A 15,948-nucleotide genomic window follows, 5' to 3' on the forward strand; every position below is an offset into this window, starting at 1 on the left:
ACTCGAGGACTTTGTCCTTCTCCACTTGAACGTTCATCCTGCATTTGATCAGTTTCAGGATTTTCATACTTCAATTCTGACTCGAAAACAATTATCACTAGAAAAATACCTCTGAGAAACAAAAATATAAAATAACTGAAAGATTATGACATTATGTTACACATGGTTGCTGGAAAATGCTCTTCGTTCACACTGCTCGTTCGAAGATCAATTAAAACAGTGGGGCACACAGAAATGTTGGCCCACTTAACTAACTTTCCATGAATTTTTTCTTAAGCTTTATGATTGAATATAAGGATGTATATCCGCAAGCTAGCAGCAAATCATGGCAATTAAGTATTATAAACAATATAATAGAGTAATTTTTTTATTAATAAATGCTAGTTGTTAAACAATAGATTGTGTCAAACTATTTATAACTAAATAAACTAAATTCCATTTTTAGTTCTTGTGTATTGTGTGATTTTGCTTTCTTAGATTTCAATTCCACTAATTGAGTATTATGATTGTATTAATTTAATTGTGGTGTTAACATTATTTATGAACAAATTATTGTTTTTTTTTTTTACAATTATAAATAACAAAAGAATGTATTTTCATTGTAAACAAATTAACGACGTAAATATTACTAAATGAAATTAGGATAGAAAGACCTAATTGTAAATAGGAATGAACTTGAGGGAATTAATTGGTGTAATTGGAACATGAAAAATCAAAATCGCTACATAAAGAAACGAAAAATATAATTAGACTAATTAAATTTTAAATCTTGACGAATGGTATCAATTTACATTAGTTTTCATAAAATTTATTGATTGCTTTAATGGTTTGAATTTTTTAATTAAAATGCACTGATTTACACTATCAATTTATTAATTTTTATAAAAATTATACGTAAAATGTTTGCACAAAAAAATTTATATCAAGACTGCGTGCATTCATGAAAATTAATTAAACTTCATTTTAACTTAATAATTAGGAGAAAAGTGACACCTTTTGTCTCTATATTTTTTTTTTTTTAAAAAAAGAATAAGGAAATATGATAGAGGTTAAATAGGAAATGATAGTAAACAATTATTTTAAACTTAGATTTTATATGTGTTTGTAGGAATAATTTTTATATGCAGTTAAAACATAACGATATTGGAGTTTATAATGTTAGTTAAATAATAAAATAGTTAAAAAATATGGAGACGAAAAAATAATCATTTTGAATACAATTGCTATAAATTATAGATTATAGGTAAGATATTACTTTTTTTATTAATATGAGTAATATGTTATTATTACTTTAAAATAAATACTAACTAGTGTACTTGGAATATTAATTAAGAAATTAAAAAAAAGATTTATTAAAATTGTTATGATGTACATAATTTTTTTTAAATCTCTAAGATAAGTTTACAAATACCCGTTTTCTTTTCAGAAAAACTCTCTAGTTAATCATTAAATTCCATTTTATGAACATAGTTGGAACCTTTAATTTATTGATGCTTTATTATTTCCCGTTCACGCTCTGTTACCTGGCATCGCATCAATGGCGAATCACTCAAGCAGCTTCGGCGGTCGCAGTGGAGTTCGAGTGGTGGTCGCCGGCGACCGCTCCACCGGAAAATCGAGCCTGATAGCCGCCATAGCGACGGAGTCATTCGCCGAGGCCGTTCCGCCGGTCCTTCCGCCCACCCTCCTGGCCCCTGATTTGTACCCCGACACCGTTCCTCTCACCGTCGTTGACACACCTTCCAGGTCCTCCTCCTCCTTCTCTTTTCAACTTTCCACAGTTAATTCGAAGCATTAATTTCATTCAAAATTTTCTCGAAGCAATCGTTCTTTCACGAAACAATTCGTCAATTAAAGATTTAAAGTCGCGACCTATGTTTAACTGAATCGCATCTTTCAAATGAACTACGTTATGCGTGTTTTTGTATTTTTAATTGTGATGATCGTTGATGCTTAGATTGAAATGTCTGATTATTTATACTAAGAATGAACGCGTGCTTTTGTTCTGTGTAGCTTGGAGAAGCAGAGAAAGCGTAATGAGGAATTGAAAGCAGCTGACGTTGTGGTGTTAACCTATGCTTGCAATGACACCGCGTCGTTTTCGCGGTTGAGTTCTTACTGGTTCCCGGAGCTGCAGAAGTTGGAGGTTGGTGGTTTTATGCATTTGTCAATGAGAAATGAAGTATGAGTGGTAAACAAATAGTGTTTTATTTATTATTGTTGATTTTTTGGGTGATACACTGATGCAGGTGAAGGTGCCTGTAATTGTGGTTGGTTGCAAGCTGGATCTTAGGGATGAAAGCCAGCAAGTGAGCTTGGAGTGTGTCATGACACAGCTCCTGCAACAGTTCAAGGAAATTGTCACCTGCATTGAATGCTCTGCTGCTACGCAATACCAGGTATTTTGCTTTGCCGCATTGTTGTTTTGTTACTTGGTGATGCTTACTGATGTATGGATATTATATCGTGTTATTAGAAAACAGTGTATCAATTGTGGATTGCGGAAAATGGCGGAAAGTCAATAATCCACTATGTTATAAAGCGAATAGTGTCGCTGGAAAATAGTAGAAGTTGCATAGTTGAAACATGATACATATCAGTTATATATGTATAAAAAATAAAAGTTGTATTCAAATAAATAAAAAAAGTGCATAAAAAATAGCATAATATTAACTCAAAAGTTCAATTGGCTGGAGACTTGCCAGAGATGACAGGAGGATGTAGGATGCATGCCGTAACCATGACACCCATAGTGGCTGCAATAGTGGACAGAGTCATGATCGTGGATCCTTGGAATTTTGCAATGCAATGCAATTATTTAACAACATTGTTAGTAAACAACATCTATCAACCACTGCTATATATAGAGTATTTCAAGGCCATTCATTATGACAATATCTTGCAAGTAAATTAAGCTTCTAATGCTTTTCCCTTATGCCAAAATACAAGCCTATGGTTCATTGAAGGCCAAAATGATCCTTAATCATCAAATACAAGTAGTGAAAAAGATTAAAAAAATAAAAATAAAACGAACAACAGCTAAATGAGTTATCATTTCTCTTTTACAAGTCAAGTGTTAAGTAAGAAATTCATGAATCTATGTAATATCACAGTTGTTTTGGTTTACTTTTATAAGGATATACTCTTGATAATATTGTTATTATTATTTGCAAAATGTGAGTGTCTGAAATTTAATATTAATTCTAAAATTTTAGGTACCTGAAGTTTTTTATTTTGCTCAAAAAGCGGTACTTCATCCGATAGATCCTTTGTATGATCATGAAAGTCAAGCTTTAAAGGATCGATGTGTTAGGGCATTGAGAAGAATATTTGTTCTTTGTGATCGTGACATGGATGAAGCCCTTAATGACACAGAACTAAATGAGTTTCAGGTTTTTGTTGATTTTGGATTTTTTTAAATTTCCTTTTTTTTATTTAATATGCTTTGAATATTTATTGTTTTCAAGTGTGGCCTATTTATTCAAAATGTGCAAATATATCAACAGGTTAGATGCTTCAATGCACCATTGCAATCCTCTGAAATAGCAGGAGTCAAAAGGGTTGTACAGCAGAAAGTACCTGAAGGATTCAACTCACATGGTCTTACTTTTCCTGGATTTATTTATGTCCACAATATGTTCCTCAAAAAAGGGCGTCCAGAGACATTATGGGCTGTTCTAAGAAACTTTGGATATGATAATAATTTGAAACTCATGGATGATTTCCTTCCTGTTCCATCTAAGCATGCTTTCGATCAGGTCATTCATAGCTTCTTTGTTCTACTATTGTGGAAATTCCACTTTTGTCCTCCTGTAGTGATACTTCCTGTAGTGATACTACGAATTAACTGTAGATTATTCAGTCTTGGCATTAACAATAACCAAAAATGTGTCTGATTATTACATTGGGAAGACTAGAATGTTACGTATATGTTTTACTTGTTTGTTTACTGTAATTTTAGCTATTCACTAGTAGCTTAGCAAATATTAGCTGCAAATATTCACTAGTAGACTAGAATGCCTTTTGTCTCCTTTATTTGTTATCTCATTAATTATTTCTCTCTCATTTGTTATTCATATTCCTTTTACCATTACTTCTCTCTTTTTTAATAGGTGTGTAAAATAATTAAGGGTAGGTAAATATGAGGGCATAATTGAGAAAATAGTAATTAATGTTTTGTTGAACTTTTAAAAGGATAGGTAAATAGAAACCAAAATTTTCTTCTACAAGGACAACGGAAATGGAACAGAGTGAATGCTTTTATTTCTTGTTGCTTGATATTGAGATGGAGAGAGAGATGCTAATATTTGGTGGTATTGACTTTATGATGCATGTTTATCGAGTCAAATGGTTTTCAAAGAAGCACAAGAAAGTACGATAGTATGCATTTTTTCCCAAATACTGCATTTCCCAACACTTTAGGTCATCAAGTTATTTCCAATTGTGGTGAAGTTATTTTAAATTTCCTGTAAAACTTTCAAATGATATGAAGTATTTACTTTCATATACATAATCTTACAGAGTGTGGAGCTGACAGGTGAAGCTGTAGAGTTTCTAAATGGTATCTTTCGACTGTTAGATACAGATAAAGTATGTAGTAATGTTTTTGTTATCACTTCCTTGACCTCTATTATGTGCTTTAACCTCCTACCTCTGTGTGTTCTTTTTAGGTGGTATTCCATATCTAATATACTTTTTTTTTTCTATTCACTTCTTTGAACCTTGATACTCTCTAGGATCGAGCCCTACGACCTGCTGAAGTTGATAAGTTATTTTGTACTGCACCAGAAAGGTGAACTTGCTACCTCCCTCTGCCTAAACTTTCCATGTATTGAAAAATAAAAAGGTGAACTCATCTTTTGATTGTCCTTTATATAACCAGTACCTCATTAGTTGCATAACTAAATTACTTTTTCGTATTGTGGATGTAGAACTCTAAAATTGGTTGACTGTCTGTAAGCTCTAGCTATAACTTCAGTCCTAGGAGGAAATTTTTAGATAAGTTGTAGACTCAACAAAACTGAGTAATCATTGCAAAGAGAAGAAACATCCTGTATATCATAGTTCTTATGCTCAGTGAGAATTAATAGACCTTTTTCCTGTAAAGTGTTCAGTTTAAGTCATAAATGTATTGCCTCTTGAAAGCCTTAGCCTTTTATAGGTGTTGGTTGGAGATTTCGTTCAATTCTGTGATGAAGTTGTGATTGATGTTGTTTTTATACTTATGTCATGATTTCTATAAGAGAGACTGATAGGAATTAAACTTGCTTTACAAAGGAAAAAGAAGGGGCAACCTATAAAGTGTAAACTGCAATAGTTGTTTGATTGGGTAATAGTGACGAGTTAGTCATATTCTTTTTGGAATTCACTTGAGTTCTTTGGGGTCATAATTTTTCACAGCTGTAGTTGGTAGTGCTAATTGCACTACAATGGAAAATTATTTTTGGTTTCTGGGCTCTATATTTTTTTAGTAGCCCTGTTATGTAGGGATTTTGGCTTTTTTACCTTTCTTTTAATCCAGCTCTTTTGGACTTGTGTAGCTTCTTTTTTTTTTTTGCCTTTTCTTTTAATTGATTGAGTTGGTTGTCACTGTATTTTAGATTAGTTTATTTTAAGGAAATAACCCTTTTATTTTCACAGCTTCTTGAGAGAGTTTTTGAAAGAGAAAAAGAACAATTATTTTCCTGAAAGAAAATCTTAACCCATCATGCCATTGCTACCGGTGTCATTGTCATTTTACTTACTGCTTGTGCTTGAAAATATTTTTGGTCTTATTGTTGGAGAATGGATAGTTTCAATTACTAGAGATTAGAGAAATTGGAGCCTCCAAAAGGGTGATGTGATTCTTATTCTTGTATGTTGTGATTCCAAGAAACCAGTTAGTTTGAGCCTTTGAGTTTTTTCTTTTGGTGGGGATTTGGGCTGAGCATTGTTCTTGTTAATTTTTTATGCTGCCATATTATTATAAACCCTAAACTGAAACCACTTATGCTACTTTAATTTTATATCTTAGATTCAAGATGGTTAGTCAGTACACTATTAAATATTAATACATATATCCATCAAGTATTTTATTTGCATATTGTGTGCTATCTCTAAATACATTTCCTTTTGAGCCAATTTTTTGCTCTCTTTTTGAGAAAAGAATGGGTAAGAATTTTTCTTTGATAAAAAAAATTATAGAACTTGCTGGACTATTTTATACTGCCTTTACCAGATTTATCTGTAATTTGGTATAAACCAATATTGGTATATCAAGAAGCTTAGAAATCTAATTCTAGGTCCTGTTTGGAATAACTTTTCCATAAGCACTTGTAGGAGAAGAAAATAAGAAGGTAAAATGTATTGAGCTTGATAGAACACTAATTGATAGAAGTTATAAAATATAAATGTTGAACATTGAAATCACATTCCATACAGCAATACACTTGCTATCCCAGAGACGGAAGTCTCCTATTACACAAATACAACAATACAATTGATGTCCCAGAGACAAATGTCTCCTACAGAGAGTTTTCTCTGTCCACAAATTACAAATAACTTCACACTACTAATTACACAACATGCTATCAGATATATACTCCTAATACATAACTACCACTCTGCAATTTCTAATGCAAAACTGTTTTCTAAAGCAGTTATCTGAGTTTCTAATACAGAACTGATTACTAAGCAGTTATTTGTACACATAATTTCCATTTTGCCCCTAACTCTCAGTTTCCACTAGAGCTTCTCCCATAAGCTAAAGTCAACTTATGCATCTTAGCTTTTGGAGAAATTAGATGAGCAGAGCTTCAATAAAACTTAAGTGCATAAGTTGAGTTTATCTAATGGGAAAGCTCAATCCATTTTATCTTGTTATTTTCTTCTCCTATAAATGCTTAAGGATAAGTTTATCTAAATAGGGCCTAGGGCTGATTGATAAAATCAGTATATTGAATACATCACTAACCATTCAGAATATGGGAAGGCAATTCAGGAGATTCTATGTTTGAAGGATTATTTTTACTGTTCCTGCCAAAGTCTATGTTTGTGCAGCATGAAGTTTCTAATTATTTTACTGCATTATGAGAGCTCAGAACACAACCATTTTTCGTAATCCTATGAAGACAGAACGTTACCTTTGCAAACATTACTATTTTACATTTTTTCAGCTGAAGCATATCTGATAGTATTAGTAGTATTGATTTTAATTTTATCTATTTTCAAATGTGGGATGCTCTTTGTATATTATTCATTTTGTTTCCTTCCTTTTCAGTTGTGATAATCTCGAAATGATTTATAGGTAGTTTTTCCACTTGATGTCATCCATCTTAGGTTTGGTACATGGTTGTGAATTGCAGTCCATGGGATGATGCTCTATATAAGGATGCTGCTGAGAGAACTAACATGGGTTACATATCTCTTAATGGATTCCTGGCGCAGGTGGGGTTAACTTATGCTGTTTTTTATTCTTCAGAATGAGTTATTGATATATCTCTTAAATTGTATGATGCAGTGGGTCCTTATGACATTACTTGATCCACCATGTAGCCTGGCTAATTTGATTTACATTGGATATAGTGGTAATCCAGCTGCTGCTCTTCGTGTTACCCGTAGAAGAGCAGTAGATCGCAAGAAGCAAGCAACAGAAAAGAATGTGTTCCAATGCTATGTTTTTGGTTCTAAAAATGCTGGGAAGTCTGCTCTGTTGGATTCATTATTGGGAAGGTGTGCTTCTGAACCAATCACCATAGTCTGTGTGTCTTTAAATATATTTTGATATATCAGTATGTGAATTTCATCCTCTCCTACTGTTTATATATGTTTGGCTTCAAAGAAACAATTAACTCCTTCATTTTTCACAGGCCTTTCTCAAACAATTATACTCCAACAACTGTTGAGAGGTTTGCAGCAAATTCCATTGAATTAATAGGGGTGAGTATCATGATTGGAAAACATTACTGTTATTTAAATAATTTTGAAAAATGGTAGTCTTTCTGTCATGCTTTGCCTCAATTTAATATGCTCTATTACTAGTAAATATAGGAGTCACATAGATGTTGTGGAGGAAATTGGGTACAAAACGCAGTCTTTATACTCACGATGCTGGTGCTTGCTGCTACTATATAGGGAACCAGAAAAACTCTTGTGTTGCGGGAGATACCAGAGAGTGAAGTATCGAATGTTTTGTCAAATAAGGGTTATTTGGCAGCATGTGATGTAGCTGTTTTTGTCTATGACAGGTATTGTGCAAAATGTTTTACGATAATGCTTTGGTACATTTAAACTGTTGGAATGGTGTTTTGTATTCTTGCTTTGCTGTAACCAGCATATTTATGGGTAGTCAATATAAATAATGTATTGAAGAGATGTTTGTATCCTGTGTATTTATGTATAAACTAACTGCCTGAATAAAGTATTTTGTTCCATATTGCCTGCAATGACATAAGATCTCCTGCTGTTTAGGATCCCTTGAAACACCTGCCTTGCATATTATGTTTCCCTATTAGTCATCAATATGGATGTTAATTGCTAATTAGAAACATATGGTAAATACTCAAAACCTTAATCCATGATTAATGATTTTAATTGTATTGAAAATTAATCTGAATTTTAATTTGGCTTGCATTTTTATGGTTCTCAACTTTCTGGAAGAATGAGCATATCAAGTTAAAGGAATGGTTATTATGAGGGGAGCTAATTATAGCCATTCAATCAAAAAGAATGGTTGACATAAAATCTTTCACTAAAATCCCACATGACCCTTTTTCCCTCACTCTCAGGGCTTGCATTGTCTTTCTCTCTTCCACTCTCCCAATCAGCTTCTCTTCATGGTTTCCAACATTTTACCCTGTCTGCAGCTTTCAAGTATTGTTCTTATTTGTCCATATAATTTTATTCTTTTGTCTGTGCTCATATGCTAGGCTTAACTTTTATGAAACACCCAAAAGATTTCATATTGATTTGAGCACTTCATGTATAATGATGCCACAGTTTAAATCCCCATCAATGCTCTCCAACAATGTGAAAATCAATATATATGTATGTATGATGTATGTATATGTCAACCTAACAAATTTACAACATAAACTTGACACGTTCTTTATAGCCATTCTGATGAATATGCTTGGAGGGAATCAAGAAGGTAACACCAGCTTTCTGGAAGGAAAAGTAACAGAATTTTCTTAGAGTTTATCAGTATGCTGGGATCATGGAGACTGGAATAAAGAGATGATGACTGGGATAGTTGAAGAGGGAAAAGGGAGGCACATGAGTGAGACCAAGATGACTCATGTGTTATATTTCATCTTAAAACCAATTAGCATTAAGTGAAGTTATCCAACAAATATATAAGTTGCACATTGAGAATTGAGGTGGGAGATGTTGGACTTCCCAACAATATGGCTTGGCTTTAATTGAAAAATTTAATCTGAGGCAATTTGTACACATGCTATATTTAAAGCAGGAACCAAAAGCTCTCACATCATTGTATGTACTTGTTTTTAGGCAAGGCTGTCATCTCTTGTCAAATTCATGTTATATTATAAAAAAGTGATTCTTAGATACTTGTATTAGTATCACCATACCAGATTTTGATGCTCTACCACATGTCCATTCTGTCAAGACCTTGTGTGGGATAAATTTTCCTTAATTGAACTAATCTAGTTTAATTCATAGTTACGTATTTGGTTATTTATTTTTGGCATTTTGCTCCTGTAACTTAGTTTTGCTTTTTTCTCTTTGTTTTCCAGCTCAGATGAACATTCATGGAAGAAATCCAGAGATTTGCTTGAGAAGGTTGGTAGACAAGGAGATCTAACTGGTTATAGAGTTCCTTGTCTCCTTATTGCCGCAAAGGATGATTTAACTCCATATCCAAGGGCAGTACAAGATTCAGTTAAGGTATTGCATATCAACTCAGTGTCATGACATCATTTAACATATTTTATTGTTATGCATAATTTCATAGTTAAAGCTGCTATTTAATTTCGTTATAGGTTACTGAGGAATTGGGAATAGAGGCACCTATTCATGTAAGTATGAAATTAGGCGATTCAAGTAACGTGTACCATAAGATTGTCAATGCTGCAGAGCACCCTCATTTAAGCATTCCAGAAACTGAGATTGGGAGGAAAAGAAAGCAATACCATCGGCTTCTTCAGCACTCTCTTGTTTTTGCCTCAGGTGAGTTTGTCTTAGCTACCTCTCACCGGAACTTGATGCATGATGCATAAACCAAAAATTTGCAAAAATATCCGTTTTTGTCTTGTTCAAGTGTTGATTTTGAAATAGCTGTCTGTTTTGAATTTACAGTTGGGACTGCTATGGCATTTGTTGGTTTGGCAGCATGTCGTGCATATGCAGTTAAAAAGAATTCCTCTGGTTAGTCATCAAGAAAATTTATAATGGCAGAGCTGACTTAAATTAACTGTTGAATTCGTGTTCAGTATTGGGCACACTAATCTTGGTAACTTTAAGTTAGAATATATTTTTTGTACAGTGTTACTAATTTCATTTATTTTTCTTGCTATATTGGCTTCATATATAGCTGCCAAAATATGATTGTGGTCCGTGTCTGTTTTCAATTTGATTTTCATTGTGTATATTTCAAGTTTAAGTTACATTGACTAGATGTAATTACACTGATGTCTCTTGTGGAGTTTGTTTGGAATTAAATATTTCAGTACTTATTTGATTTGTATAATATGAAATAATTTAATCCTGAAACCTTTTCAGTCAAGTACAGATGAAATTCGATCAAAAATTGTACTCCTAAGATTTAATTTACTTTTAGTGGTTTGGGTTGGCATTTTTGCTTTTATTAATTGTCATTTAACCTATTTTTAATAAAAGTAATAAATTAATAATTAATAATATAAAATTTTAAGTCATTTTAATGTATTTCACATGTATGATCTTTGTGTATATGGGATTATGGGAATCAATCCTAATTCCTAAATGAAAAGGGTGATAAGGTGTTTGATTATCTGATAAGGAGATCATAACTTCTTACGGTAGTTGGTTAAGGGATTTGTGGGCCGCGTAGGGATGATTCGGATATAGACTGGACTGAAGTCGGGAACAAATTCAAATTTCATTTTTTTTTATAATGAAAGAGTTAATTTTAATATTAAAATAAATTAACTTAATTTTTATTATTTCAAACACAATCTCAATTTAGGAAATTATAGTTACTTCCTTATACGTGTACTTTTCACTTGTACGAAGCTAATCAAGAAATATATGCGCAGAAATTTTTACGTGTTTGTAAAATAAATAAAAAGGAATATTTGTAATTCAAAGAAAGGTATATTATTGTCAATTTAAAACTGGAAAATGTTAAGTTTTCATCAAATTCAACGCGGTCAAATTGATTAAATTTGAGTTAGTTTAGAATCACATTTTATCATACGATATAAATTATATGATTTTTTTGGGCCTTTAATATTGTTTATATTCAGATATAAGTTTTTACCCGAGCCTTGTTATTTCTTTATTTTGCATCCTCCTCACAACCGCCTCTGGAAACTATGAAATCGTTGCTTGAATGAAGGAGATGAACATGTAAGACGGCAGCAAATAAGCAATTCTTTTTAACGTCACACATATATGAAATGTGTTCTTATAAAGAGTCTGCCTTTTTTTTTTATCTTCTTAAATGAACGAATGTGTTCCTTTAGAGTGCAAATTCGTCTTACAAGCCACGAAATAGCTAGGTTTTGCATCTCATAAAAGTAGAACTTCCATGCTGGTCCTTAATCTTTCTCATGAATTGTTTCTTATGAATAGGGTGCAACAAAAAAGAATTTTCCATTTGTTCTTCCAGAGTAAAAAGCTTCCACTATAATGGTGAGCCGCATTTAAGATTGATAATTGTTCTCATAAATCAACATAAAATATTTTAGCATGCTATCCTTTTTCACATAAATTTATCAAAAAGTCACTCAACCTAAAATTATTCTATGTCAAATATGTTTAATTATGAAATTCTTAAGTAATGAACTATTAAAAAAAGAGTATAATCTTATATATATTTGAACATACTTTGGATCATCGATTGTTCAAACATGTATTTAATTCATTTATTTGTCACCTTCCAAGAAGTCAGTTAGAAGTTGTTCATTATTTGTGTCTTATCTCTTTTGTATTGGTGATTAGTCTCTAACTTCGTTGACACCTTAACTGTCACATGTCCTCCAACTTTCACCGCACCCTATACCTATATAACCTTTGGATCTCTCTAATTATTGTATATTTGATTCATTCATGTACCTCTCCCACTAGAAGTTTGTTAGGAGTTCTCTCTATCTGTATCTCTTCTCTTTTGCATGAATGATCATCTTCCACCCTCGTTAGCAACTAGAATGTCACAACTCACTCATGCTCTCACCCTGTATTTCCTTGCTCCTACCCCGACTAACAATCAAACCCACATTTGTACTATCTTCATGAGAACCAGATACAATTATCTTTAATTATTTAGACTACAAATCATATTTCACATCTCTAATAGAGATTATACCTCTACCATACAACACTACATCAACAAATTTTTTTTATCTAACTTCTGTAAGGAACATAAAATAATCGCTTGGCCTTCATCATCAATTTTTAATTCCACACCTTGTAAATCTAAGATGATTTGGTTAAAATTATTAAAGTGGCGACTTGCATGCTCATACTTGCAAGGTATATAAATGTTGCTTCTAATACAAGTGATTAGTTAGGAATTTCTTTTGAATTTTTCTCTCCATCTTCTATAATATCATGGCAATGTTTAAAATCTTTTTCTTCTCCTCCTTCACACTCGTAGGCTTTATCTTCTCCATCTATCATTGTTGCACATCCTTGATGGATAGAATGACCCTCATCTTTAATTTCTATAGAGTGAAATCATTCAATTGATGAATTTCTCAATATACAAAGACAACATGAGCAACAACGAAATCAATCTTAATAACCTAGAGCTCTTATGCTATTTGTTATGGTGAAAATGAAAAATAAAAGCAGAGAGAGGGAACACAAAGAATTTACGTGGTTTGGTCAATGTGACCTAAATCCTTAGACAATACAAAGATTCTACTATTTTTGTAAACAACAAATACAACATCGTATATTTTTATATAATAAATCAACCTCTTCATCTTTTCCTAATTTGTAACACCATATCAGAATCTAATTACAAGACAATATTTTGCTTTAGACTTTAAAATGTTGAATCGAGTCATGATTTGGTTAGGATCATTATACATAAAACTCAAGTAAATTTAACATTATGTAATAAAAGAGAAATTATTACATAGTTTAGGATCATCACGTGATTGTAATTTCAATCAATCTCTACATGATACAGTAACTAAATTTTTCATTTTGTGAGAAAGAATCCCTAAAACTCAATTACATAAAAATTAACTGAAATCATAATAATATGGAATCATGTAATAATTTCTCTTTGACCAATTGGTAACATAACTCATCAAGCTATCCTAAAAATAAAAATCATCAAGACTCCTCATACTCCAAGCACAATAAATTACCAAGGGGTGTGCATTCTATCAATATTAGTAACATAACTCATCGTGTAGTCCTCTAGTTGGGGATTGATTTTTGATAACTTGTTCACAATGCAAATATTTGGATTTTGATATCAGAACTTGTTAGAATAAATAATTTTGCAAAATATTTGTTATATATATATATATATATAGTCTAAAAGTTTATTAAAAAAATAAACTAAAAAAATGAGTGCAACTTTTTCCTTTCAAGTTCACCGGCAAGTTTCACGTGTGATTGGACCTTGTCCTATGGCAGCATACATGCTATATATCACCAAACCAACACAATTACACTACCAAAAGTGAAATATGAATGATCAATGTGAAGAAAATTTGTAAAAGATGGGAGAGAACTGGACAAGCGGGTGTGAGTGTGATGTGAAAAGTTAGCATGAGGAGATCTAAAATGTTCTACGTGTCGCAACTCAGATGAGTCTTGGCTTAGTTCAAAATTCCTCTGCCCCCTTAACTTGATTGTTATGGTGTGTTACCCGTGCAATGTATACTAACATGGCACGAATTTCTTGCCAAAGGTTCTAATCCTTTCCTATTCCTTAGCAAGTGTCTTTTGGCCTCTTCTTTCATTCTCAAATCACATTGGTTCCTGAACAAAAGTACACAACACACACTCTTGGAGAGAATAATAATGCATTGCTATATAGTATATACGTTTATCCCGCATCAATTATTTAACAAATTGCAACTTGCTAGTGACTTCAATCATTATATACTTTTAACATATTAGATATGACATGATGGACACAGGGTTGGCAGCAAGGACTATAGCTAGCTCCCTTGCCTATTTTGTTAATTAAGGTGCAAGAAAAAGACAACATAAACTCAAAATTTAGCAACAAGATGACATGGAAATCTTCACAAGCCATGCAGGGTTTCGACACGTAACTTATCCTAGAAGTACTAGTATGTACCAGCACCCTGATCGATTTGAATGAGGTTTTTGTGCACTATGTTCTCTATTGCGTTATAGTACATTTTTTTTCAAAGTGTATGGTCCCCAACCCAATAATATTCCTCCGGGATTCAAAGCATATTATCACTTCCCTTCAAAGGGCACTCTTCTAGGGCCAAAAGAGAACGAATCGGAAGATTGACGTCCATTTTAAGAGTAGGGTACCCTGTTGGCTAGAGCAGGTGAGCAGTATTCAATCATTCTTTTCTGTGTCATACTTTAGAAAACCAAAAAGTGTAGTACTTTGTTTTTTTTTAATTAAATTAAAATTTCACTTTAATTATCATTGATGACCGGTAACATTGATGCTTATAAATTATAATGCGAGTTATTGAATTCAAATTTCAATTTTGATTGAAAAAATATATATGATCGCACTCAAAGTACGAGAGCAAAATTATGTTCTGTATGTTGAAATGTTTAAATGGAATATTAAAGTAGCAAAGTGCTTGATGACATCAATTCGTTGTGCTAAGCCCATCACGCTCAGGCTTGAATGATGAATCAAAGCCCAATTTTTTTTTTTTTAAAATAAATTAAGAGACCAAGATATCTTTGTTGTTGGTGCAAATTCCGTACATGTCCAGCCACACTGTGCAAAGATTGTAGACGACAATTACATGGTTAAGTCCATGTTTGGATTTGCGGCAGCAAGAAGTTAAAGACTGCTTTATTACATAAGTAGGGATGGTGTTGCTTCTTGAAATGTAGTTTCCAACAATCGTTATGGCAATCCAAACATGCTATAAATTGATAACTTTGACAAATCTAATTTCCAAATTCACATGGACGAACGCTAAAAAATGGATTAGTAATAAGAGTGATGAAGTCATCGTATTTGTATTGCATTACTTTGGTATTTACGAATGATCTAGCTTAATTGGCTAAATAATGTGAGTTATTATAAATCTTTTTACACATGTATTTGATTTCTATGAATAAAAAAATACTTTAATATTTATTTACTCCTACGATATATATATATATATATATATATATATATATATATATATATATATATATATATGAGAAAAAAATTAAAATTTTATGTAGTTAAAACAGAGAAATGTTAGTAATATAATTTTTTAACACATTACTTGGATTGTTCAACCGACAACTCTCATCCTTCATTTAAGAATTTACGCCTGAAGGCATAATACTTGGTAGATTGTGGATCATTTGACCAACTCTTCCCCCAAGGCCAAGTCTTATCCATCCAACTTTACCCTGCTAGAAGAGTCAACTCACACTTAAGTCCTTAGGGCCCAACATTTAGCGACCTCGTTGATCTTTTAACTAAACCCACGGAAGCTCTTCACCCCATAGGATGTCTCACTAACTTAATCGAATTCACATGGACGAGCGCTAAAAAATGGATTAGTAATAAGAGTGATGAAGTCATCTTATTTGTATTGCATTACTTTGGTATTTACCAATGAT

General features: G+C 32.4%; 1 protein-coding gene across 1 annotated transcript; it reads left to right on the plus strand.

The window, feature by feature from the left end:
* The first annotated feature begins 1,139 nt into the window (after positions 1-1,139).
* On the plus strand, positions 1,140-10,654 carry LOC100782061 (mitochondrial Rho GTPase 2). Its single transcript, XM_003554200.5, has 14 exons — positions 1,140-1,746; positions 2,014-2,146; positions 2,250-2,399; positions 3,216-3,392; positions 3,507-3,758; positions 4,522-4,590; positions 4,737-4,792; positions 7,344-7,425; positions 7,499-7,710; positions 7,848-7,917; positions 8,113-8,225; positions 9,735-9,885; positions 9,981-10,167; positions 10,297-10,654. Exons 1-14 carry the CDS (start codon positions 1,538-1,540, stop codon positions 10,368-10,370), a joined length of 1,935 nt encoding a protein of 644 aa, XP_003554248.1. The 5' UTR covers positions 1,140-1,537; the 3' UTR covers positions 10,371-10,654.
* Positions 10,655-15,948: the final 5,294 nt, after the last annotated feature.

Source organism: Glycine max, chromosome 19, assembly GCF_000004515.6.
Source record: "Glycine max cultivar Williams 82 chromosome 19, Glycine_max_v4.0, whole genome shotgun sequence".
Taxonomy (NCBI): Eukaryota; Viridiplantae; Streptophyta; class Magnoliopsida; order Fabales; family Fabaceae; genus Glycine; species Glycine max.